Source organism: Mytilus californianus, unplaced genomic scaffold (genome assembly GCF_021869535.1).
Source record: "Mytilus californianus isolate M0D057914Y unplaced genomic scaffold, xbMytCali1.0.p SCAF_2, whole genome shotgun sequence".
Taxonomy (NCBI): Eukaryota; Metazoa; Mollusca; class Bivalvia; order Mytilida; family Mytilidae; genus Mytilus; species Mytilus californianus.
Genome location: NW_026262668.1, coordinates 108,452,190 through 108,479,394, shown reverse-complemented (window position 1 = coordinate 108,479,394; position 27,205 = coordinate 108,452,190). Strand labels below are relative to the sequence as shown.

Genomic DNA, 27,205 nt, shown 5'->3' with positions numbered 1-27,205 from the left:
CCCTCGCACGGTCGGTAATTTACATAGCTAAATATTGCGTGAATCTGTAAATTGTAACAACTATTTTTTATTACACTCATTGTTGACGTTACATTCTCAAGTTTTTATATAATTCAATTTAGTAACTGAATCAGATTATTTTCAAGCTGATCCACGCCAAGACAGATTGAATGTTGATTCTTGATTTTTAGACCCTATATTTATATACATGTATCAATCAAATTCGAAATATTAACTTGAAGACTGATATTTATTAAGAAAAAGTCCTTGCCTAACCCTTTTAAATTGTTTGAAATGTATCAAAGATAAGATGATTGGTAAAAAACATACAAATTACAAGCATATTTGTCAGTAAATCTATCAGAAAATCAACCATAAAAACCCTGCCTCTAGTGCCATTAGTGGCTCAAGATCTGCTTACCGTTCTGGAGCACCTGAGATCACCAGTTTTTATTGGGGTTCGTGTTGCTCAGTTTTTAGTTTTCTATGCAGTGTTTTGTGGACGTGTTTGCCTTTTCGTCGTCTGTCGTTTTGCCATGGCATTGTCAGTTTCTCTTCGACTTATGAGTTTTTAATGTCCCTTATATATCATATCTTCCGCCTCTTGTTTTCCTAGAAATTTTTGCTTCGTACCCATTTTATTCAAAATGTTCCTAGTATGCTGTCTGATTTTAATAATTATTGTTTGTAAGTTTATTAGCATACAGCAACAAATAGGTCATGAATGATAATGATCTATTTAACTATATATTATTTCACAGAATCTCAAAACAATATTAACCTGTAGGAGATTGCTAATTAATATTATGGTCAATCGTAAAAAAATATTGAGTAAAGTCAGTAATCAACCTTAAAACAGGTCACTTGCGACGTTACCTTTCTTTAGTATGTTTAGTCTTCTTTGTAATATATTTAGTTCCCCACTATTATATTAATTGAAGCAACAGAGGACCGTTAATCATGTTTGGTAGTAAATACAATCATTCATAATCATGTGTGGCATTAAAGCAAACGTGTAATTAAATTGTATTTTGACAATCTTTTGTACATAGATATTATTGGAAAAATATTGGTCCTCGTAGACATGACACAAAAGTTGATACAGCATTAACATCGCCAGCTCTGTACTTAGCTTTCTTAGCAGTGAGTTCACGGTTAACATCTTCCAAAATAGTAACAAGATCATACCTAAAATAAATCAGTCAGATTTTGAATTACCACTTATACAATGGTATATTACAGAAAACAGAATTAGTTAAGAATATGTTTGGCTATCTTAGATTTCTAACAAATGTCACATTTCTCTTGTGTATGAATAAGCGGATGTGGTATGAGGTATAATGAGGTAAATAATATGTGTCTTAGTACTCAGTTAAATAGTTGTGTTTCAATACGTTTAATTATCCTATAAAGTCAACGTAAAAGATCAAATCTGATATTTCTTTTTCAGAAAATTTATCTAATAATTGTAATACAATTGACAGTTACAGCTATCATGATGACAACACTTCTACTTACGCCTCGCCTTTGTCTTTGAGATTTTTGTAGAGTGAGTTGAGGTAAAATGATGAGGATTGTTCGGAACGGTAACTAACAGATCCAGGTAGAGAAGAGTATCCCACCAGAAAATCAACGTCGTTAATCAAAAACTTGGGTTTCTCGTCGGAAATATTCTTTTTCCCTTTATTTGTTCCTTCCATTGCCAGAGCTGCTGTGTCTGCAACTACAAGTACTATGAGGGCATATTTTGATTAAATGTTACCTTTCGTAGACACTGTTATTTTTTTATTCAAGTACAAATTATTTTTGCAGAAGGAATTTCGATTTGTTGAAATATATAATTACCATAACTGTTTAGCCAACAGCACTTAAAGTTAAATTTCTCCATGTGGATCGGGAATTATGAACAGACTTGAAAGAGATATAGCTTAATAATAAAGTATGTTGATAATATTACCGTATAAATGCAATAATATTTAACTATTTACAGGATAGACTTGATATAAAACCTACCATCTTCTTCGCCAACAGGACAGGCCTGAAAGAAACACAGTTTTGGTTTGCCTTTCAGGTCTTTGCACGCTTCTGTTTTAAACAACTTTAACTGCTGACTCATCATAACTTGTTGCCCGTCACTACCATATAATTTCCCTAAATTTCCATGGCTGGACAAAATAAGTAGAAAACAGTCAAAGGCTTTATGATCAGCACGAGCGATGGTCTTTATTTCATGTTCCATTTCCCATTTTTTCAGGTTATCTTTCCTTACTACACGGAATCCTAGTCCAGTTAAAACTGTTTCCAAGTTTTCTGAGAATACAGTATGAACAACAATTAAAATTTTACGGTGTCAGAAAGCAAATTTTAGAACAAGATTATGTAAATGTATAAAATTAGGGATTACAATTTTGTAAGTTTAGTCCCATTACCTTATCTATAATGACATGAAAATAAAACCTATTATACTTGTTAAAATGCACTTTACGACTTTCTGAAGTACTTTTCATTAGTCAACTTGGAACTGAGAAGTGTAAACTTGGAAAAAAAAAAATCATGTACTTAAAAATGTCAACTTGATACTAAAAAATGTCAAATTAAAACTAAAAAATGTTAACTTAGAACTAAAAAATGTCAACTTAGAACTAAAAAATGTCAACTTGGAACTGAGAAATGTCAACTTGGAACTGAGAAATGTCAACTTGGAACGAAGAAATATCATGTACTGAGAAATGTCAACATGGAACTTTGAAACGTTATCTACTCAGAAATGTCAGCTTAGCGGGCCTGGCAATGGCATGTCAACTTGGAACTGAGAAATGTCGAGCACTGAAAAATGTTAACTAGGCACTGAAAATGTCAAGTACTGATGAGGAATGTCATGTACCGAGAAATGTCAATTCGGAATTGAGAAATGTCGAAGTCCTGAGAAATTACAACTTGGAGGTGAGAAATTTCAATTTGGAACTGCGAAGTATTTTGACTACAAAATGTCACTACTGGTCTGTTTAAATTTATATATATTTATACAAAACTATTTTTGTATAATTATATATCGAAATAAATGGCACCAGAGCAATACAACCCAAGTTAGACAAAAATAAAGTGGACATATTTTATGTATAATATGAACTACTTTTCCATTTGTAACTCCCATTTATAGATTCAACAATTTTTAGCCTTAAAAAAAATTGGGGATAGTGTTTATACTTTTTTGTTATCATCGTAGCTTATTTTCTTCCCAGTTCTTCCACTTAGATTCATATTTAACAGAAAACTTTGAACTGACTATAATGACAGATTGTATAAAAATAAGAAGATGTGGTATGATTTCCAATGAAACAACTCTCCACCAAAAACCAAATGACATAGAAGTTAACAACTATAGGTAACCGTACGGCCTTCAACAATGAGCAAAACCCATACCACATAGACAGCTATAAAAGGACTCGAAATGACAAATGTAAAACAATTCAAACGACAAAACTAACGGCCTGATTTATGTACAAAACAATGAACGAAAAACAAATATGATATACAGCAACATACGACAACCACTGAATTACAGGCTCCTGACTTGGGACAGGCACATACAGAATTTGGCGGGGTTAAACATGTTTACGAGCGCCCAACCCTCCCCCTCCCCTAACCTGGAACGCGGGTTAAACATGTTTGCGGACGCCCACCCCCCCCCCCCCCTTTTCCCCTAACCTGGAACAGTGGTTTGTTTTCGACCATACAAATTGAACATAAGAATAGTCTCCCTTTTTAATAATGATTATGTTCACTTTTAATTTCAGACCCTATAGTCCTGTCAAAAGTTAGAATTTAAATATGTTATCATATTAAAAATGCGATGAAAACATATTTTATTATTGTTCCTAACTGTAAGGCACAAGAACTTGTCTCTGTACAAACATATACCTTATACCTTTAGTTAAGTTTTACAGAGACAAGTGCATGTGCTTTAAAGCTGCACTTTACATACAGAAATCTAACAGGTATACGGAAAGGTTTTTATAATTCTGTATTTATCGTCAACCTTGATTTCAAAGAAATTTGGTAGTAAGTTCACAGAAAGTAATATATCTTTAAGGAAGACATGGGTTTTATTTCTTTATACTACTGCTTAATACCATAGAAACAAAAATACTTCATAAATATATATTACAAATTATACAACAAAATTATACAACATAAAAGAGGAACTATTTTGAGATCAATATGGATTTACCAGACGTAATTTGCATTCGTTATAAGTTACTCAAAGTAGTAGAACATGCCTGAATATGCAGACGACAAAAAAATATATAAAATAAGTACATGTAGATGTGGTATGATTGCCAACGAGACAATTATCCAACGGAGTCCAAATGACGTAGATTATAACAGTTTTTGGTGGGGTTCGTGTTGCTCTGGCTTTGGTTTTCTATGTTGTGTTTTGTGTACTGTTGCTTGTCTGTTTTCTTTTTTAGCCATGGCGTTGTCAGTTTATTTTCGAGTTATGAGTTGGTATCCTTCGGCTTTCTCTTTAACTTATAGAAAACATATCGAAACAAATGGAAAAAGAACATGGACCGAAAATTGTACCCGATGCATCACTTTATATCTAACAACTTTACTGATGAAAATCCTTTCTTTAAAAGAGTAAACAGTTATAAATTGTCAATTTTTTTTGTTATTTTTTTACTTTTTGCGAGGTAAAGATTTCTAGAATTCCAGGTAAAGACTTTCGTTACATAACAAATATCTTATAGAATCTTCGACTTGTCGTTTTTTGCTTGCCACCTTGTGATAATCTAATCCCTTTTGAAAAGATTTAGCATAGTAAAAAGATCATCACTGCTGTATTGAATGTGAAACGGTATATTGGAGTGACTATTTGCAGAAAAATCCAACACCTATATTCAGACTTTTAACTAAATAAAACTTTACCTGCATCAGTGTCTGCTCCTGGTCTTTTCGGTAGTTCTCTACTTAAAGGGTCTCCGGGAATCTGGTAAAATGTTCCATTACTAATAATTAATGCATAACCTGTCCAAACAGGCAAAACAAATTTAGGCATACATATAAAATGTCAGTATATGTAATCATATTAAAGTAAATTGATTTGATTATTTTAGATTTGTTTTTATCTAATACTAATACATATTGCCACAAGTGAACAAAAAGGGTGCATTGAAAACTCTGTATTATTGACTGCAAGACCATTTAATCAATATTTAATAAAGAAAAATAAACACCTCTTGGTTTAGCATCCATCTTGTATTTAAATCCTTCACTGTAATCCTGGAACTGCCTCACTGTCATGTCCACTTCTAATCTAGTAGACTGACCCTTCTCTAATGGTTGCAACTTCCGGAAAAGCTCGGTAAGAAAACCTGATGTGTTTACAAACCTATCGTCTGTTTTTAACTTTTTGTACTGGTCCAAAACAAGCTGGGCGTCTTCCAGAGGCAATTCGGTAGTTCCTAGCTTAAGTTCTATACTTTCAGTTTTGCCCGATTTGCCTTTCGTTATCTTCTGTGGTGCTTCATCTGTAATGTTTATTTTAACAATTTTACTTGACTCAAATCTAGAAGTTGACAATAAGGATCGGATGAGAACAAAACACTACGACAACTGAGATGATTTCAGCTTACCAATTATGAAATTTCCAGGCCATTTCTATTTGAAGCAACATTCCTGCTAGAGATAATACGATATTCCAGAGCTTTCGTTTCCTATCATGATTTCCTTGATAGAGGATTGCTGCTAACAGGGAAGCTATTAAACCAATGGTTCCAAGTGGTGAAGTTGAAATCATACCACCAATAAATTTACGGACGCCATCACGAGTTGGTTGATCGTTATTGAATATCTGTTTCACAGATGACGACGAATATGTTCCAATTGCCGTTACCACAACGTCCATTAGATCTTTTCATCGAATGTAAGATCACCAAAAGAAATGTATCGCTAATTTGTACTGACATTAGCAACACGAAGGACAAAAGTATGTAGCGACATCATTACAACAAACGTAAAAATAATCCAATCAGAAAACATGATCAGATAGGAGTTATTTTTTTAATTATTTCTGCTTTTAACCAAATTAAAGCGAAGTGTCTTTTGAAAATTACTTTAATATATTAAGATTTAAGTTTTGCGACCTGTATTTAAATGGTCAATTTTTCTGTATTCTTTTCTATTTGAAAAGTTGGAAACTTCTTCTGTTGTCCTCAAGTATAAACATCTGTGATATTTAAGTAATTAATTAACATTGATATTAAGTTAACAATATAATCAAAAAACATAATGGTAGAATACATTCCTTACAACATTTCTGTTATTTCTTTTTTAGAGAAAACACAGAGATGTATACTTCGAAATATAAAAAACCTGACCCAGAAGAACAGCCAACCTTCGCAAACTTTGTAAATCCATCTGGTATTCAGAAATATCAATTAAATGGCCCAAAGCAAAACAAAGCTATATATTCACTTTTCGGGTACATTGCTAGAAGTGATTTACTCCCATTATCAACAGTTGAAAGTCAAAAGTTTAAGAACTTTATAGAAAATCCTAACCCTAAATTTCAAATTCTAAGCCGGAAACATCTCTCATCTAAATTAATACAGACTAAGGCCAAGGTTGTATGTCAAAAATTGTATGATAACCTTCAGGAAGGTGATCACAATTGTTTGACTGCTGTCATTTGGTCTAATAGGGCAACGAAAGGATTTTTATAATACATTTTTAATAGTTACAAAGATTGCAGCATGAAATGCTGTATATATGTTTCTTTTGATAATACAATTTATAAAATGTAATGTGTAATATAATGCATTACTTTGGTAAAGTAATTGTAATTTAATGCATTACTTTCCAAAATACTTGTAATTGTAATTGTAATATAATGCTCGTTTTGTCCAAGTAATTATAATGAAAAGCATTACATTGCAATGTAATTCGCCCCATGCCTGCTTGCCATGCCGAAACTACAATCTTTACCTTCCCGTGGACCACCATTTAAACCTTGAATAATATATTTCTTGTCTTTTTTAAGTTTTCCGTCCTCTTTTACTTGACCTTTATTTGTCTTGTTTGTTGCGGCCATACTGCTACCCTTTTAAATAGAAAAAAATCAATAAAATAAAAAAAATGATAAGTTTGGAACTTTTAAAATCGTGATCACGCAGTATACACATTTATTTGGTAAATAATTATCGATATTTTCTCCCAAAAACTTTCTTTTGCTTTACATTCTTCTTTCGATTAATAATAATAATAGTAATTATTAGTACTAACATTTATTATTATTATTATTATTATTATTATTAATGACAACAACAATCATAATTTATTAAAGTTTATTTCTAATATTTTTGTTTTTCTTTTCTTTTGGTTTGAAGCATACTGTGTAATTAAAGTATTGTACAAATAAAAATTGAAATCTTATTATCTTAGTTAATGCGGGGACTATTATACTATTTTATGTCCCACATTAATGTAATGAGGTTATGTTATAGGACGACGAAACATGTCATAAATTTGTGCAACTGAGATACATACAATTTAATACATGGCCTTTTCCATATCGGCCCGGGTATCATTCCGAGACGTTAACCTAGGGCTGATATGGGTCGAAGGATGATATCCGGGCCGATATGGAAAATGACATGTATTAATCTTTTTATCATAAATGTTCGAATGCACCCAGGCTGATAACCCCATATCAGCCCGACCACATGACGTCACATAGGGTGTGAATGTATGTTCAGTAGTATATAATGGCTAGTTTACTTCCGCTCGTAACACATATTCAAAAACTATCATATTAATGTTAGGTATATGATAAATCATTATAAATAATTTTCATGTAAAGATAAGGATATGTGATACGATTACAAATGAAACAACTATCCACCAGATACCTAAGGATGCGAATTAAGCAAATACATCTTCAGTGGAAATCCTTAATGCAGTTACTGCTGTGTAAACGTGTTAACTGGGTGCTCGGTATTTACGGCAGGTAAAGTAGGATAAAATCCTGTGGTTTATATTGATTGCTATATAGTCTCCGTAGGTGCTCTTTGAAGCTCTCCAGGGATGAAGCTTAGATCGCGCCAGGCAGACTGTTCCAATCGGTGATGGTTAGTGGTATATAACTGTTCTTGTAGGCATCTGTGAAGGTTTCCTAAGGATGAGAATTAAGCAACTACATCTTCAGTGGAAATCCTTAATGCAGTCACTGCTGTGTAAACGTGTTAACTGGGTGTTCGGTATTTACGGCAGGTAAAATAGGATAAAATCTGGTGGTTTATATTGATTGCTATAGTCTCCGTAGGTGCTCTTTGAAGTTCTCCAGGGATGTAGCTTAGATCGCGTCAGGCAGACTGTTCCAATCGGTGATGGTCAGTGGTATATAACTGTTCTTGTAGGCATCTGTTAAGGTACTCATCTTGATAAATTTCTCTGGATGGTATTGTCTTGTTGATGTGGATGGTCTTCTCAAATGTGATGGTATGTTTACTACCGTTTCATCATGTGTTGCTTTTTAGAACATGGTTTTCCACCTTGACCCTAGAGTCTGCCATCCAAGGGTTTGCATGTCCCTGGTTGTCGGCTTTATTTTGAGATTGCAAATTTAGCAGCTCGTCTATAGCTCACCGACTGGCCGTCAACAATGAGCAAAAATCAATCCATATAATATGCTATTAAAACCCTGCTACGCACTCAAAAAACCCACACATACACAAAGAGTAGTTTTGTATGAATATTTACCTTTTTCATGAAAGATTTGTGTCATTCTTGCAAAACTAAATAAGTATATACACGTGACTTGCATAAGCATAAATAAGCATGAGCAGTTGAGATCAATGGTCCGATCGACGAGTTTCCTTTGATTAGTTCAATTTTAAAAAACATATATAATTAGACTAATCCTAATCTGTTATAATTTGATTATAACAAAATGGATATTTTCTAAATGTCTTTTTGTTTTTGTTTTATTATTACTGGTCCGTTTCTTCGTTTAAGTTTAATCATCTCGAATAGGAGATTTAAGAATAAAAAAAAATACATGCATGCACAATTTAGATACATAAAGATGTATACAAACGAATGTGTCTCAATAAAAACAGGAATGTTGAAAATCCATCCTAGACATGACCGAAACAACACATAAAGGACAATTAGTTTGCAGATCACACGAGGTAAACAGCGAGCTGATACTAAAACTTAATGGCAATCCAGACCTAGAAATATGAAGTGATCATATACAAAGTTAAAATTAGCAACAATATTTCAAGTTTGAAGGCACATGTCCTTCTGTTTGAATATCTTAATTGAATATATAACATTTTTCGAACATAGGTCTGCTAAAAATACCCCCCCCCTTAAAAAAAAAAAAATAAAACCAAAAAACCAAAAAAGCCCTTCCTTACAGAGTTCTTCTATAACATTATAGTACTTTGTATATTCGGAATGTGTACTATATTTCTATATTTAACTGTTACAAAAGAAAAAAATACAATATTTGACATTTTTATACGAGTCTTTCAAACTAATTGTTCCACTGTTGAACACTCTATTGACAACAGATTGTGTTACAATACAAACTTTTAACATATCAAGATAACAGGAAACTTTAAATTAAGTAAGTAATTGTTAAAATCATTTACATGTTTTTTTTTTGTCTTCGATAAACATTTTCTACATAATTTATTAAAAATTTTAAACTTCTTGTCGAGAATTACTTTAGTAACCCTTATAACTGTTATATTACATTTCTATATCTAATGTTTAAAGTAACTGCACTTTTATTAATTTTCAGTATGTAAAAGTATAAACAGGGATGTCATCAATAGGGGATAAATGGAAGGAAATGGTAAGGCCTGTTATCTAACAAATGTATTAAATTAATAAGCACTGTGCAAAACGTGTTTGCTGACCGAGGTTTAAACTTGCTAAAAATTCCATCCTTTGTACTAAAGACGTTTTTGTTAAAATCCTATATTACATATTTTTAATTGAAACTTTAAGCATTCTACATGCAGGATTCTTCAGAAAGGTGCTTCCAAAGAGGACTGATTAGGATATACGCACGGGAAAATGTCCTACGTACAGTCATTAATATTGACTCTTAGATGTCACAGTAGTCATTCCATGTTTTGATCCCAAAACAAAACAATCAAATTAATACGATAAATAGTAAATAATTTTTTCTTAAATAGAATTCTTAAAAACCAGCCGCTCGACACAATATAACCTTTTAGGGTCTTGGAGTGTGCTCAATCAAAAAAGGTTTATATCGTAACTCGTTGGCGATATTTTTTACAATTTCTTAATTTTAAAAACCTCATACTGTAGACGTCAAATGCAGAAAACGTCCACAAAATTTGTTACTGCTTACTGGCTCTTATCTAGTGTTCGTCTGCAGTATTTAAAATTGAATGTACAAATCTACCATCTATATACTGAAATGTACTGTTGAGGCAATCATAACTTGGAATAGCACTGTGTTGTAGAGCATTTTGGATAACCCAGTGCCACATTACAGAAATGTTCACGTAGTGAAGAAGAAAACTCGTCGAAATATTGGACCAGGTAATATTTATTATATATTATGTATTGTGCTTCATCATTCGCTCGAATCTTTAAAAAAGTATACCATACTATTTACTTCATATTTGTCAAGTTTTGTGACGTGGTTTTCGATTGAGGCTAAAGTAATCAAATGATATATAAAAAAGTATAGAACGCTATTTTTCCAGATCGAAAGCATTAATATCAGGTTTTTTTCCCTGATATTTGTCTTTTAAAATTGAATATAACTATCATTCTATTTGATGCTTTTATTCATGAATTTTAATCGCCAACATTTTATGTATGATATATTTTTCAAATTGTAACAATGGCGAAAATTGTTCTATTAAAAGAAACGACTTCTTCTGTCGTATTATTTGAATACATTTAAAATCTAAACTGAATCTGTAACATACCAATAATTGCTTGTGTTCGTGACAATTTCTAGATTTAAAGAGTGCCCTCAGACAGAAAAGAGCCGGAGTTTTTATATACCATTGACCTTGGTAACATCAAACTGCTTGTCCACATGTCTACTCTTATTCAGTCTATATTCCTGGTACGACCCTAACCAGTAATTTGTTGAATACAACTTATCTGATCTTACTACTTAGTGGGAAAAGAAAATACCTATTTCACTACAGACATTCTGCCCCCCCCCCCCCCATAAACTTTATTTAGCCCTTCCGCCCATTTAGAAATGATAGATCAACCAATGGGTTTTATAAAGATATGAAAGTTATAACTGCATTGCAGAAACCAAACACACCTCCAAGTTTTCAAGTAAGGTTATTTGACAGATCTTGTTTCATTCCATAAGATATGTGAGATTGCTTGACGTTATAATATGTATTTAAGTTACATTAGTTATTGCTACATCATTTTTTGTAGGATTTAAGTCTGCTCCAGCGTATGGAAAGAAATGGGTTCATCACAAGAAAATATCAGACAACGAATCTTTAAGTAAGTATAAAGACTTTGACAAAACAAGCTTTGAACTAGCTTTCAGGAGCCTGTTGTTCTGTGGTTGTCGTTTGTTGGTGTGGTTCATAAGTGTTTCTCGTTTCTTATATAGATTAGACCGTTGGTTTTCCTGTTTGAATTGTTTCAAAATAGTCTTTTGGGGGCCATAATATAATTTGCTGTTCGGTGTGAGCCAAAGCTCCGTGTTGAAGGCCGTACTTTGACCTATAACTGTTTACTTTTTACACATTGTGACTTGGATGGATAGTTGTCTTATTGGCACTCATACAACATCTTCTTATTTATATTCAGTAAGTGCGAGAACTTTTAGATCGGCACTTTGTGTCTTTTGTCTTTATTTCAGTTGTTTTTTGTTTTTGTATTTCGTGCCAATCTGATGAGTCAAGCCATTCCCAGATTTTTACAGTTTGTTCATATGCTGTTCTGTTACACAACTGTTCCAGATTAGGGGACCTACAGTTGCTTTAGTCCACTTCATTTGGACTCTGTTTGGACGTCGTCAAACTTATATGAATATAAGTATTAGATAATGATTTTAAATCTTGTTGATATTTTATTCTCTAATATATACACTATATGAACAAAGCCTCGTACAAATATTTTCTATATTTTCTACACTTTAAAAATATTGTATATCAAATCTTTTGAATCTAGAGTATTTACCAGTCATTTTGTGGCAAATTGTACAGCAATCGCCTTTTTCTTCCTTTTGTTAATTTTCCGTTTCTTCATGGCGAAGATTCGATTTGATTAATTTTTATTGCACCTTGGTTTCTCCTTAGTCCGTTTGTCTCTTCTTGTGGAGTGTACATTTCTTAGTTGGTTCGATATGCCGGTGTTTGCACTTAGGTCTCAATTAGACAATAGACGTAATATTTGTATTATTGAAAACGTTTACAATAAACACACCAAAAACGATTTTTGCAGTTAATCATTTTGCTCCATAAAACATTCATGAAAGTACCAAATAACAATAAGAAGATGCAGATAGAATGATCGACCACGATACAGCTATCGACTAGATACCAATTACGTAGATGTAAGCATTTATAGGTCACCTTATGACCTTCAACAATGAGCAAAACTACATACCCATGGTTATCAGGCATGATTTTATATCTACACTGTACAGATGGAATGTTTTAAATTAGCTTTCAGAGTTTGTCGTCTGTTAATGATTTCAATCCTTTTAGGAATTGGTATTGACATCAGATTTTTAGGGGCCGGTTTATTTGACAAATAAATTTAGAAGTTGTCTAAGACTTATATCGATTAGTTTCATTAACGTACACACACAAGTACTATTTTATTCAAATAATTATAGTTCAGAAATATTGTGGGATAATTCTATTCTTATCGTGTTCAGTTATTAACAACATGATGTATTATAGTACATGATCTATTTCAGTATCATCTGCCTCCGGGTTTCTGTCATATCGATCTTGGACCAAAACAAGTCATGCTTCTTCTTTGACAGGGAAACTAAGTGAGTTGTTCTAGATTGTAAATAAGAGGCCCTGAATGATTTAAAGACCAAGTTAACAAATATTAGTAACCGCAAGTATATGTACTATTAAATCATGTTTAAATAGGTAAACTGCTTAATAGATACATATTTCTGGTATGTTATTTTAATGTTTTAAACAGTATGTAAAAAAATAAATAAAAGTAATTACATTCATACAAGTTGTGGATCTGCTTTGATAGACTGTCTGTAGACTCGAGAGAAAAAAAAAATTCCAACGTCATCTTATAGCTACTGCATGTAAGATTGACGCAAAATCCTCTAATCGCTTTTCTCGTGTACGCTCAAAATAAAACCTTGAACAAAACGTTTTACAAATATTAAAACATTCAGAGCATAAAAATCCAAAATTAAAATCTAAATCTGACAATCGAAGAGGATGCTTATCTGTATATTCAATATAATCAGACACACCTGGCAGTGAAAATAGTAGGAATCGCATCTAATGTAAACAAGTAAAAGTTATAAAGTTACATTATAAAAAACTGAGGAAAAAAATAAAATAAACAGGCGCATTAAAAGCTAAGCAGGGAGTTAAACATGGTTTAAATATATTATAAATGCTAATTAGATCTTGACTTAATTGTCAGTTTGAAGATTAAAACAAATCAAAACTAAGTCTGCAACACCAGCAGGCAAAGTTAACCGTAGACGGTAGTGGATGAACTGTTTTGGATGATTGATTGGTTAAGATGGCCACAAAAGCTTTATATATGATAATTCCTAAATCGTTGATCTGGGGCATACTTTTCTCCCATCTTGAGCAATTAAATTGGTATAGCCCCTATAATCTGGACAATTGCCGGTAAGAAATGTAGGGGTCAAATGCACATTGACAAATTAATGAGATCATTTATATTTTTCATTTCTTATATAAGACTTTTAACACGAGTCGAAACTTTTCTACGTTGTAAAAAAAAATTGCATTTTTTCCTGAATTATGAACGCAAAAGGTCGCGAAACAGTGAAAAGACGTCTCTAGGTGTCTTTGGGTATTCTGGGTGAAATACAAATCATTAAATAGGAGATTAAAATCACATTGTTATGGTTCTATGAGACATTATTACTGTATCAGCAGAAGAACTTGTATTATATATGTTGAAGACAGGTAGCTACAATGTATGACCTTTTCAATTTTATGTATTTCAGGAATATTTAACCCAGAGAACGTTGTTGTCCGTCTTATCTCTCCTACGTCAATTAGGGTGTCATGGCGGCCTCCAGAAAATTATGGAAGTGAAATCTCGCGATATGTTATCGATGTTATGACTGAGGATGGAGAAAAAATAGGACAGCACATAACTGAAGTCGACAACCCAGTGAAAAACCATTACACATATGAAATAGAAAATCTGCCTTCTGAGGCGAAATTGAGTGTTAACATAAAAGCTAAAAGAAAGGGATACTATAGTGATTCTGTACAGAGAGAAGTATCAACTTATGAAGAAAGTAGGTTTAAAAATAAAGTCATCCAAGAATGCTTACCATATAAATGAAACCATTACAAATAAGTAATTGAAAATCTACCTTCTCGGGCGACGATTTATGTTACAATGAAAGCTGTAAGGAAGACTGAAAATACAACTTTCAATATGTAAAAAAAATGTATAATCATTGTCATTAAGATTTTATCGAGAACTTGACAATAATTCAAACAATTGAACATTTATGGTCGATTTTTTCACAAATAATTAATTTCAGATATAGCAGACCGTAATCATATGAGAAGAAAAATAGAGACATCAGATGGCGAGCGCGGAATTATATCCCCCATGCCATATCACATGGGAGACAAAACTAGAGGTAAAGAATTACTATGAGTTTTTCATATCTTCATTGTACTTATATTTTATGCAGTATTGTTTTATGTACCTGTAATCTAAAAAACGAATTATTTAGGTTGTAACTTTTATATCAATGTAGCAGTTTTACTATAGCGAAAACTTTATATAGTGAATAATTTCAAACCGTGCTACGTTATTGGAATTAAGTATTAAGATGGAGTACAGGATCTGACTATAAATCAATTTAAGGGTATGTGCTCCGTAACCAATTCTTTGTTTGTTCTTTTTCTAAAAAATCCAATAATTTTTGCGTGTTAGTTAGAGCTCCAGTTTGGTATGCTTCTTAAATGCTTTAGCAACAAGCTTTCTTTAAAATGAAAATAAAACTTTATACAATTGAAACAAGGATGTATTAATACAGCTATATAACCGTAACGGACATGAAAAGAAAGACCAAATCCATTAAAGGTCAACTTTGCGTGAAGGAACTAGAACCTTAGTTTCTTAAAATAATTTTAAATGTATCAACATTGAATTTAAGAAAGGTATTAAAAGAAAAAAAAATGTCAGAACCGAAGCACATTTTATGATACTATCGGGATTACCAATCGGTGGTATGGACCCAGTTTTAGAAAATGAAAATTTGGAAATTTGGTAGGTCCGAAGGGATTTCTAGATTTACCTCGTCAGGAACGCTTAAACCCCCAAAATTTGAAAGCAAATGATATATGAAAACTTTAATATTTGAGAAGCTATATGACCTAAAAAGAATAGACAAAATCCATCTTAGTTCAATGCATACTTAGTTTCTGTATAATTTCTAAATCTGTCAACGGAGAATTCAAGAAAGCAGATGATGCATGTAATAAATCATATCAGTACCGACTTCTGAGCTGTAAATTAACTAGGTCAAGATGCGCAATACATTTCATGTAGGCGACAAGGTAGGCGACAATGTTAGCCTTTTCTACCATTCCTCTGTCCATATCGTTTTCACAGATGTGGTTAAATTTTCCGGAGGTACAAAGTGCGATTAAATTTTTCACAAATTGGGAAACCCCGAAAGGCTCCATGTGATCACAGTTCAGTTATTGAAAAGTCCTTATTTTCACAAAGTTAAATTCTCTGGAAATTCAGTTCTTTATGTAATAGTTATACACTGAGGGATAGGTGTGTCTGGATAAGAAACCCCGACTGCCGGAGGCCGGAGGGGTTTTTCTATCCAGACACGCCGTATCCCGAAGTGTATACCTAACTTACACCCGATACTAAATTTGTTTACATTGAATATCAAATGAAAAAGAATGGATAGCATTTTGATTGACAATATCAAACCATAACTAATAAGAAAAGGCATATTTTTTAGATGAAACCCCACTAGTAACCTTACTTTGACGATCTTCATTCAAACTTTGACAAGTGAGTAGATTTTACAAATGTCAAAGTTGCCGTTGCAACCCCCATTTTTAAAAATGGCTGGATCCGCCCCTGGGCAAAAGTTTTTTGCATGTATGTTCTTTAAGACATTGCCATATGGGATCAAATTTTAGCTTCGAGCAAAGGAGTAATTAAATGATTTTTTTTTTAATTCAAAATAGATGCTAAATATTTTTTTCGCTATTGGAATTTCCTGAAATATGTTTTTTTTTAATTTTTTAATATGTCTTGAAACAACTTGTAGTGAAACTATTAGTAATCTCTTCTGTTTATGCTATTAAAACACAATTTCTACTGTTATGAATAACAATGGAATGTGTTTCGGGGTGTAGAAGCAGGGGTTTCCAGAAACCCCGCTCGTCACACCCTGTGGACAAAATCCATTGTTATTTGTAACAATAGATGTATTCAATTTACACTTGTTTCAGAAATAGAAACTATGAGGTACAACAATAGAACTAGGGTGTAAAAGTATAACTCCAATGTAAGTTCCAAGTGGACGAAGTATTCTGTAAATTCTGTAATATTATTTACACTAGAATAAAGGATATGGAATATTTGTTCCAACAGGAACATATATTATGTCTTTGTTAATAACAAAGTTACCAGGGGAACTTCTGTTATGCAGAACAAATATACGTTGACACAATATCATTACATACAGATTTTTTTTAAATTTGTTTTTATATATATAGTTCCTCAATTTGAGGCGCATTAGGGATATTGACCTAACTGTACATGAATATAAATTATATAAAGCTCCTACGAGGTATTGTAAGTTCACAAACAAAATCACATGTTCAACATAAACATTTATTTGTAGAGTAATAAATATGTGCTGCCTTTTTTTCAAATACATATTTTGATATAACGGGTTTAATAAATGAAAGTTTCTTCTTTAAAATGTTTGTGTTGAGCGTTCCTGATGAAGGTAAATCCAGAAAAGTGCTTTGGATGTACGAAATTGATAAAGTGTTATTTTCATTCTTCATTCATCTATCCTGTCGATTTTATACCCAATCAAAATTCAACTTCAAATTTTGTATCTAAAATGACTAACATCGATCTGAATTAATTGAGGATAACATATAGGTACAAAGCACATCAAAGACCTATTTAAAAATAATTTATTCGATTTTACAAATTTCGTAATTCGTTATTACAACTTTTATTGTTAAAATAAGTGTGTGCTGTGCTTATAACTAGTTGTTTTATTCGTTATAACGGATTTGGAAATTTTAACAAGTATCCCAAAACATAGAGAATCTGTTATCCTGTTAAATGACGAAGAGAGTTCATTGTAACCTTTCATGTAATCTAAAATAATATCCGTAATAACAAATTTATTGTTTAGAAAGGTCAATTGGCTACCGTCAGCAATAAACTCATCCTAGATACCAGGCTTAAAAATTTGTTCGCCAGTCGCGTGTTTCGTCTACAATAGACTCATTAGTGACGCTCAAATAAAAAAAAGTTCGAAAGGCCAAATAAAGTACTAAGTTGAAGAGCATTGAGGAGCCAACATTCCGAAAGATTTTGCCAAATACAGTTAGGGTAATCTGTTCCTGGGGTAGAGAATCCTTAGTATTTCGAAGAATTCAAAGTTTTGTAAAGACCTGTCTTTTATATTCAAAGTGTTTTATTTGCAGGTTTCGCTTTAATCATAGTAAACCTTAATAACCCGGCAGGTGAAGAAGATGCAGGTATGTTCTGGTTAGTTTTTTGTAAGACCTGTAAAATGTATTTTTTTTTATTTGACTGGACCTCGATATGTGGTATCTAAACAAATATCAGCACAGACTAACTTAGATCTCTTTTTATGGTGTTTATAAAATGAAAATGGAGATATGCGGTGTATGCCAATGAAACAACAATTGAAATAAAACTAGATAAAAAAGAAAACAACACTATATACATTTCATGAGTCCGAGTAGCTTTTCTGGATTTAACTACACCAAGAACACTCAAAGCCTAATATTTGAAAGACGAAAGAAACGTACAGTTGAAGAGCTATATGACCAAAAAGGACGTAGATATAATAGGCAAATCCATCTTAGGTCAACTTTGCCTGATGGAGTTGAAACCTTAGTTTCTTAATACATGGTTGATTTATAAACGGACAAGTTTAGAAAGGTTTGTTATAAATTATGTCAGTACCGAAGTACTGACTACTGAGCTGATGATACTTTCGGGGACGGACAGTCCTCCAGCAGAGGTTTCGACCCGGTGCTTTAAAAAATAAAAACAACAATTGATAACTTTCCTGCGTTCGAAGCGCTTTTCTTGATATACTTCATCAGGAACGCTCAAAGCCGTATATTGAAAGCCAAGGATATGTAAGAACCGAAACAGTTGAAGAGCTATATGAAAAAAGACCTTAGTATGATAGCCAAATCTACCTAAGGTCAACTTTGTCTAAGGGAGTTGACACCTTAGTTGCTTAATAATTTGTTAATTTATAAACGGACAATTTAAGAAAGGTTTGTTATAAATCACGTCAGTATCAATTAAATACTAAAAATTAAAACAACACTTTATAAATTGCATGCGTCTAAAGCGCTTTTCTGGATTTACCTTCAACGTTGTTTTAACGTAATGCGGGTAAAGTGCGTATGGAGTTGAGCAGAGTTAACGAAGATCTTGTTCTTCATCTTTGGTTGAAATAGCAATGAACATAAAATAAAATGATTGTTTTTATGCCCCACCTACGATAGTAGTAGGGGCATTATGTTTTCTGGTCTGTGCGTCCGTCCGTTCGTTCGTTCGTTCGTTCGTCCGTCCGTCCGTCCGTCCGTCTGTCCCGCTTCAGGTTAACGTTTTTGGTCAAGGTAGTTTTTGATGAAGTTGAAGTCCAATCAACTTGAAACTTAGTACACATGGACCCAATGATATGATATTTCTAATTTTAGTGCCAAATTAGAGTTTTGACACCAATTTCACGGTCCACTGAACATAGAAAATGATACTGCGAGTGGGGCATCCGTGTACTATGGGCACATTCTTGTTGTTCATGTTTTCATCTTTAGTACGTGTATTTTGGGGATGTTATCCATAATATGTCACCGTTCTGCCTTCCAACAAGTAGTAAAACACATACCGCATATCATAATACCGTACAAGCAATTCGTATTTTTTTTTATTTACAAACAAAAGTGACATTGCTTCGTCTGTTGCCTTGTGTCCAGTCATGTGAACACTCGTTTTATTTTATCATAATGTTTGACTAATATTTTCTATTAGATTCAGAGACTGAAACAGATATTAATGTTGAAAAATGCTTCCCCATAGTGAACATGACTGTGATATACAAAGTAGTACACGATGAACATTCTCTGAAATTATATATAACCATGTTTATTTTTTTATTCGTCAAATTCGAGCAAAACTAGTCGACTTGATTTGATTCATGAATGTGAAAATCAGGTAATGCTAGCGTAAATATAATTTTTTTTAAATTTGGCTTAGCACAGCTTTATATATTTATATAGAACTTTACTGTCACATTTTATATAAATTTATTTTAGATTACATGAAAAGTCTTTTCAAGGATCACCTAAATTTCAAAGTTGCTACTCACCTGAACTTAGAGGCAGCAAAAATGAAATCAGCAGTTCAACACTATGCCGAACAAGAGTCCTACCATGATATATTTGTCTGTGTGTTTGCTTGTTCAGGAAATCTGGGAGTGTTGTATGGCTCTGATGGAAAACGAAGTGTAACAATAGAGGATTTGCTACGACCTCTTAGTGAAAGTAGAGGTTTACAAGATAAACCTAAAATTGTCTTAATAGATGCTTGTCAAGGAGTGGAAGAACATTGTAAGTAACCTATATTTCTAACACAGTTTGAATGCATGTAAAATAATGGTTTACTTTTATAAATTTTGACTTGGATGGAGAGTTGTCTCATTGGCACTCATACCACATCTTCTTATATCTAAAACGTGTTTCCTCTTACAACTATAAGGGTTAAAAATCATGACCAAAACACTAATGATTTTCTGGATTAATTTGATTTGTATTTTTATTTTTAGTTGAAATCCATGCAACACCTTTAGCTCCACATTCTATTAAATTATCTTGGTCTCAGCACAAAGTTGGTGAGGGAGATGAAGTAAGATATATTGTTTACTATAGAGTATCCGGAGGAGGAGAACGGTTCGAAGAAATCACAGAGCATAATTCTCTGATACTTAGAGACCTACAGGACAATACAGCATATAGAATAATTGTTGTTCCACTTTGGAAGTTTCGATCACTTTCGGGAAAATGGAAAGAGGTCAAAGGTGCACCATCTCAAGAAATTGAGTGCTCTACATTTGAAAAAGGTATATAATTCCATAAATATCCAACATCTGCAAGGGATATTTAAGCAACATAAAATTGTTACTAATTACTTACTTTGATATGTCAATACCTCATTTATTGTTTTTTTTAGTCCAAATTGCTTCTTGTGATCTTAACGAATTTACGCAATTAAGAACTAACTTCAGTACTTGTGGTTTGAGCTGAAATGCAAAAACTTAATATGCATTTGTTTCATAAACTACTGTAGAGCTAAAAATAAATCAAGATAGAACAACATATTTATGAAAAACAAAAACCAGTGTTCCAGTGTTCATATCGTGCTTTGTGAGTGACTCTTGTTGTAAATGGCAAGTAATAATTCACAACCAGTCATGGATTAGCCTGATTTGAAAACATGCAACATTTGGGTCAAAATATCTTCGATTATTAGAGAAATAATCAATAAGATAGTAACAGCCTGAGAGTTGACGCAAGGTTTCTTTAACAGGTCAGGTACACTATCTATACGGGTAGGCATGATTTAGGATACTAATGTTCCCGCCAATGTATTTTTTTTAACACTTATTTTGTTTACCTGGGTCAAAGAGTAGCCACTAATATTATGGATAATTACACAAAGTCATTCTTGAAGACAGCAACCAAACGACACAAAAACTACAGAAGATGAGTAGTTGTACTGGCTTTCAGATTTCGAAAACAAGAGGGACCTGTAATTTTAAGTTATCTCGTAAAATAGGGAATGCGATTGTAAAATATCCGTTAAATGCGGACAATTTTTTTTTCTGGATTTTGTTATTAAACTCATCATAGATACTAGGATTAACCTACTTCTGTAATTGCAAAAGTCAATAAAATTCAGTACAGGGTAATTGTCCATAAAAACTATAGCTAAAGACTGCACGCCCTCAGATATTATGACAAAATGTGTCGTAGTGTTACCACATGCACTGCACATTGCACTATCACTGTTCTATTGTAAAAACTTATTGTCTTTGAAATTGTGTAAATTAGTTTATGAGAATATAATTTCTTTCATTCATTCACTATTTCTGTTTTTCCACTCCTAGTTTTACAGGACAACATAAAGTCTTCAACAATAGACAGGTGTCTCAGTCTATATTTATAAAATAATATTGTAAATACTGTATGAGACCAATTTTAATATCATGTCAAGACAAAAAGTCAACGAAACCAGAGAAGATCAGTTTAGTGTTTGCCTTTAAAACCATTGTACTTTGCAGCATGTAATGGTTGATATCATGTATGATTTTTGAGCCGTATCCTCCATGCTTTTTGAAAGAGTATTATTTTTAGAAAGACATAGCAATATTTTAAACGAAAATTCCTAGAGCATACAATTCACGTAACTCAATCCTTTAAATTGTTTTACCTAGTTTTAAAGAGTTCGAAGGACTGAACATTGGACACTTCGTTATTAATTCCATGTCAAATGAATGCACAGATACAGTGCATACCAACACACAAAACCTGTTTTTAACTACTTTGACAAGACGAAAAAAAAACGTCGAATGCTGAAACTCGTGAACAATGTTTTTTTTTAAAGCTGACTGGCATGCAAATATTAGATTGCGTTATATACATTAAAATTATAACATTAGATGAACAAGATATTAAGATGAGATTCCGAGATATAATTAAAAAAATACACTTTTTGACGTATTTTAAGTGATAGTAAACTCGTAGTAACCCATAATGCTTTGTAGTTTATTGTGTCGATTGGTCAGTTTCTCAGGGTATGTATTTAGGAAATTACTATGCAAATGATTTCTGATGTCAGAATTCTAGCGGTCTCGAACCGTTTAACTGTTTAGACCCTCTTCCTGCACGAACAACTTGTTTTAACGTTCTCGTTCCGATCGGTCGTTGATGCGAATTCATACATTCTGGACTACAAATGGACGATCTACATTGGAACCACACTGCCTGATGGCAGAAGTTCGCTAAAGACTATATTTGAATGACCCGGTCAAATAATGGGGTTTAAATGTATTTCACATAAGAAGTCTAAATGAAAATCTTGCAACATGTAAAATTCACTTAATAACGTAAGTTGCAAATAAACAAAACTAAACAAAAAAACAACCGAAAAAGAACTGCATTGGACACAGAACTAATAACCAAATATTGAATAAATCCGGTTTTCCATAACCCAACGTTGTGCAAATCTAATGAAATTAGAAACGAAAGAACCGCCATATTAAAGTAAGAAGATGTGGTATGAATGAGCCAACCCTCCACCATAGTTCAAATGACGTAGAAGTAGTCAACTGTAGGTCACCGTACGACCTTCAATAATGAGGGAAAAAATCCATACCGCAAAGCAAGCATAGCAAAATGTAAAACAATTCAAACGAGAAAACTAATGGTCTGATTTATGTACAAAACAATAAATAAAAACCAAATATGATATATACCAACAAACGACATCCAATGAATTACAGGCTCCTGACTTGCGACAGGCATATATAGAATGTGACGGGGTAAAACATGTTTGCGCGAGCCCAACCCTCCCCGAACCTTGGACAGTGTTGGGACCATACTTATTTAGTCTAAATTATGTATTAGTTTTTTTTAATAGTTATCATAAACAAAAAATTCCTTTTATTGATGGCACATATATTTTTTTTAGATTCATTTCAGCCAAGGCATATTAATGCTGTTTCAATGAATCCATATAGCATTGATGTGTCATGGATTGGACCTAAATACTTTGAAAATATCAAAAATTATATCATATTTTTTCGTGGATCACGGATAACAGTCAGTCCGTCGCCAGATACACTGAACTATTTTACACAACTTCATCACTTGCTGCCAGACACTGAATACAAATTAAAAGTAGTAGCTGTCTTAAAGAATGGACAGCGAGATGAAGTGGAATTGTTTGCTCACACGAAAAAGAAAGGTATGTTATGCAAAATGCAATACGACATGTCTCGAAATACTATATCATACAGCTCTTAGACTCATGGTCAAATTATTGAACCCTTGCCCAACAACTGCACTCCATGGTACAGCCTACAAAATCAAAGACCGTATATATAAAAAGTTATTACAAAACCGATGCTGTATATGACAGAATAATGCTAGCTTCATAGTGAGAGAGTCATTAAACAATGCATTTGTATCAAAAGTTTTAATATGTATTTGAATGTTCTTTTCAGTGTTCATTATGTATTACATGAGCATATGTGTTTAGTCAAATTCTTATTCTATAAACGACAGTATTGATTTTGCTAAACTTTACTTCTATCTGAAACATCCTGTTGGTCGAAGGTTGCACGGTAAATCTTATTTTAAATGTAGAGTTTATTTTAGTAGTAAACTGTTAATTTATTATTTTGTACTCTTTTGAAATGAAAAGAAGTATACATTTTAAAGATATTTTGTATATCAAAGATCATTTATCATGTAAAATATATCTATATCTTGTTGACATCTATACAATAACAGTTTTTCGCTATAAGGTTGTAGAATCCTTTTTGTTTACTCTATACTAATTATAGAATCCTAATTTCATCCATTTGGCTGTGGTTTACCTTTCAGTGGCAGTAATATATAAACTTTCTCAGGAATATTTTTCAGCTACTTATTACGAGGATTAACACAAAGTTATTTATCTAGCTCCCTCTATTAAAACCCCTAACATAACAAAACAAACATTAATCTAACTCCCTCTAAACCCCTTACATAACATAACAAACATTAATATAACTCCCTCTAAACCCCTAACATAACAAAACAACAAAAACAGGTTTGTCTCTAAATTATTCAAACTCGGGTTTTGATCGATCAATTTCTTTGCCGTTGTGAACTTTCCTTTTCTGTAAGCAGCGCCTGCATATGTTGTATATATATATATCCAAGTTGATAAGATAGTCCAGGGGCTCTATTCACAAAAAAATCTTACGAGTAAAAAAAGTCGTAAGTCATGAACATTTCAGTATAACTTACGTTAAATTTTAATCGTAAGATTTTTTGTGAAAAGAGTCGCAGGGCTATACAATTTCTTTGAAAGAGTATTACTGCTTACTATTTCATCAAAGGTTCCAGATGGTAAAGTTGAAGTCATGTCATCGAAAGTTTTACGTACGCCAACATGTTTGGTTGATCGTTATGGAATATATGTGTCACTGATGACTATGTTTATGTTTTATTTGTCGTAATCACAAACCTGTCCTCTTTTCCTCAAACGATAGTAGACAAAACTAGATGTTATGAATTACATACAATTTTGCAAATTTCAGAGAACATGCAACCAAAGCAAATCGATTGTTTTGTGATATCACCAACACAAGTGTGCGTGAGATGGAAACCACCAGACGGAAAACACAAACATTTATTAACAAAATACAAAGTTCGATGGGGTGAAAGTGCAAGACACTATAAAGAGATTGACACTGAATACGCTTCGTGTATTTTACGGGACTTGAATGTAAATACAGAATATACAATACAAGTTAATGTTGTTACAAAGAAAGGGAAGTTTGATATACCAATAGAAGTGAAAGAGCCTGCAAGAACAACAATCCGAACGTCTACACGTAAGTTTATACTAGCTTCATTTATCTTTATTATCTTTATTTCTAAAACATCGAGCAAATACTTTTTTTACAAACGCCTTCACTTGCGTTTATAACATTTCAGAATTTACATACAAGAACTCAATTTGACAACATAATAAACTGTATTTTTTATGTCGTAAAAAAAGCACGATTACTTCATTTTTAAAGCGTTTAAAAAGGGCTACTTTTGCATATTCTATTTTAAAAGTATTTCATTTTTTTGGGTTTTTTTTTTGTTTTGTCATATAATAGTGCCTTTTCCATGTTTAAATCGTGACATGTTAGTAGAATAGTTTTGCAAGAAAATTTCATGTCCTTTTTGTTATATTTTGGAAATTATAAGCACTTATAAGCACGATATAGAACTCATGATTTTGTCGGTCTCTCTTCGAGTTTCATTCTCTCAATCGTATGTTTTGTCTCTTTTTTTGTTTAATGTTTGAGCACACAATCAAATTTCTCTAACTCAATGATGCAAAACTAACAAAAATCCTTCTTTTTTTACAGCTGGATCCACATATATTCCGAAAGAACCAGATTTCTTAATTGGCATATCTACGATACCACGGTTTGGGAGTTACTTGGATCAAGAAAAAGGATCCAAGTATTTATCGGCAATCAAACATCACTTTGAAGACAATCCAAGGTATGTTCTTCTAGAACTCTATTGAACTAAATATTTTAAAATTACAACAACTGTATGAAATATCTGGTATGTTATATATTTTTGAGGTGATGTTGTCAAATTATATCCAGCTGATGTAAGATTTTAGATGGTGTTAACTTTCTATGGCTAGCAACATATTTTGATCAATGTCTACCAAACCATTTGTTATTGGCAGGAAGAGCATATTTTTTATATAAGTTGTATATCTATAGTTGTATATACTTTTAGGGATGTTAGATCCTGTAATCATATTATAGAAATGATAGTGAAGTTCCTTTTGCTAACTTTTCTAAAAATCAGTTTAAGAAAAAAATATTGTAAATTACAAGCTCTGTGAGATGTTTTAAGTCTCAATTGTTATTACAGGCTTGTAAGGAGGGATATAACAACTGTTCTTCAAGAAGCTAATACCATGGTTAACACAGATGATAACACCACAGTCAGACAGGTGGCTTTGTTATACTCTACACTGACAGGACCTATCTATTTCAATTCCTGAAATGCATTAATAGAAACAACGCAACGTATAAACTTTTTAGATTCCTGATTAAAATGTTGAAATACCTGAATTCTTATATACCGAAAACATACAAAGCAAGGATCGAAAATCGTGTTAGTCAAAGCACTATAATTGAATATGGTTTGATTAACGTTTGGCTTATCGTATGGAAAGGAAATTATTTTTACAAGTTGACCATATTCTCCCTACCAAAACATGGAGGTATTATAAGAACCATTAATTGGCCACTGAAATCGCAAAAATCTTTCAAACTTCCAAACTTAAGTTAATCTTATTGAAAAACAAATAAGACATGATCTGTACACTTTAGTGCAGAAATGCCAATTATGATCTAAAACATGTCGAAAGTGCTTGTTCTAAAATGACCATTTTACACTTAGATTTGGAAAATTGAATATCAATCAAAGACTTAACCAAAAAGATCATTTTTTCCAACATCAAATCTTTGAATTACACATCTTGTAGAAAATATCTTTTTTTGTAAGGCTGTGTCTGATTTTTAGATCAAAATGACACCGTCTCAACATTACAGTTTTTACAGCCAGATTTGGACGAACGGTTTGGAATTCATGGGTTTCAAGGCTCTTCAGCATCATTATGGATTTGGCCTTGCAACTATTATATATAAATATATATAGAAGTCTATAAAAAGGACCAACCATCAAATTTAATACGTACCGGATCGTATGAAATAGGCGATACTGCGCAGAAAAGGAAAAAAAAATATAAAAGTCTTAAGATTTGCGCAACGGTACTAATATAAGATGGTAATATACAAAGATGCTGTTTTAAAATCGTGTTGACACAATACCATTCCAGTGAATGTTCT

General features: G+C 32.5%; 2 protein-coding genes across 3 annotated transcripts; one reads left to right on the top strand and one right to left on the bottom strand.

Annotated features, from left to right (window-relative positions):
- Window positions 1–718: 718 nt before the first annotated feature.
- Window positions 719–8,832, bottom strand: LOC127730714 (caspase-3-like). Of its 2 annotated transcripts, none has more exons than XM_052239226.1 (7): window positions 8,764–8,832; window positions 6,991–7,105; window positions 5,241–5,534; window positions 4,933–5,031; window positions 2,014–2,310; window positions 1,519–1,732; window positions 719–1,188 (listed from the first exon to the last, which is right to left on the bottom strand). In XM_052239226.1, the coding sequence occupies exons 1-7, from the start codon at window positions 8,770–8,772 to the stop codon at window positions 1,056–1,058; spliced, it is 1,161 nt and encodes a 386-aa protein (XP_052095186.1). In that variant the 5' UTR covers window positions 8,773–8,832; the 3' UTR covers window positions 719–1,055. The 2 variants fall into 2 exon arrangements, with proteins under 2 accessions (XP_052095186.1, XP_052095187.1); XM_052239227.1 differs by having other exon boundaries at window positions 1,519–1,723.
- A 751-nt stretch (window positions 8,833–9,583) lies between these two features.
- Window positions 9,584–26,425, top strand: LOC127730712 (uncharacterized). The gene is made up of 14 exons (XM_052239223.1): window positions 9,584–9,637; window positions 9,815–9,868; window positions 10,509–10,587; window positions 11,458–11,529; window positions 12,959–13,036; window positions 14,225–14,524; window positions 14,777–14,878; window positions 17,946–17,999; window positions 19,821–20,114; window positions 20,330–20,623; window positions 23,254–23,529; window positions 24,872–25,168; window positions 25,697–25,835; window positions 26,223–26,425. The coding sequence occupies exons 2-14, from the start codon at window positions 9,836–9,838 to the stop codon at window positions 26,353–26,355; spliced, it is 2,151 nt and encodes a 716-aa protein (XP_052095183.1). The 5' UTR covers window positions 9,584–9,637; window positions 9,815–9,835; the 3' UTR covers window positions 26,356–26,425.
- Window positions 26,426–27,205: the final 780 nt, after the last annotated feature.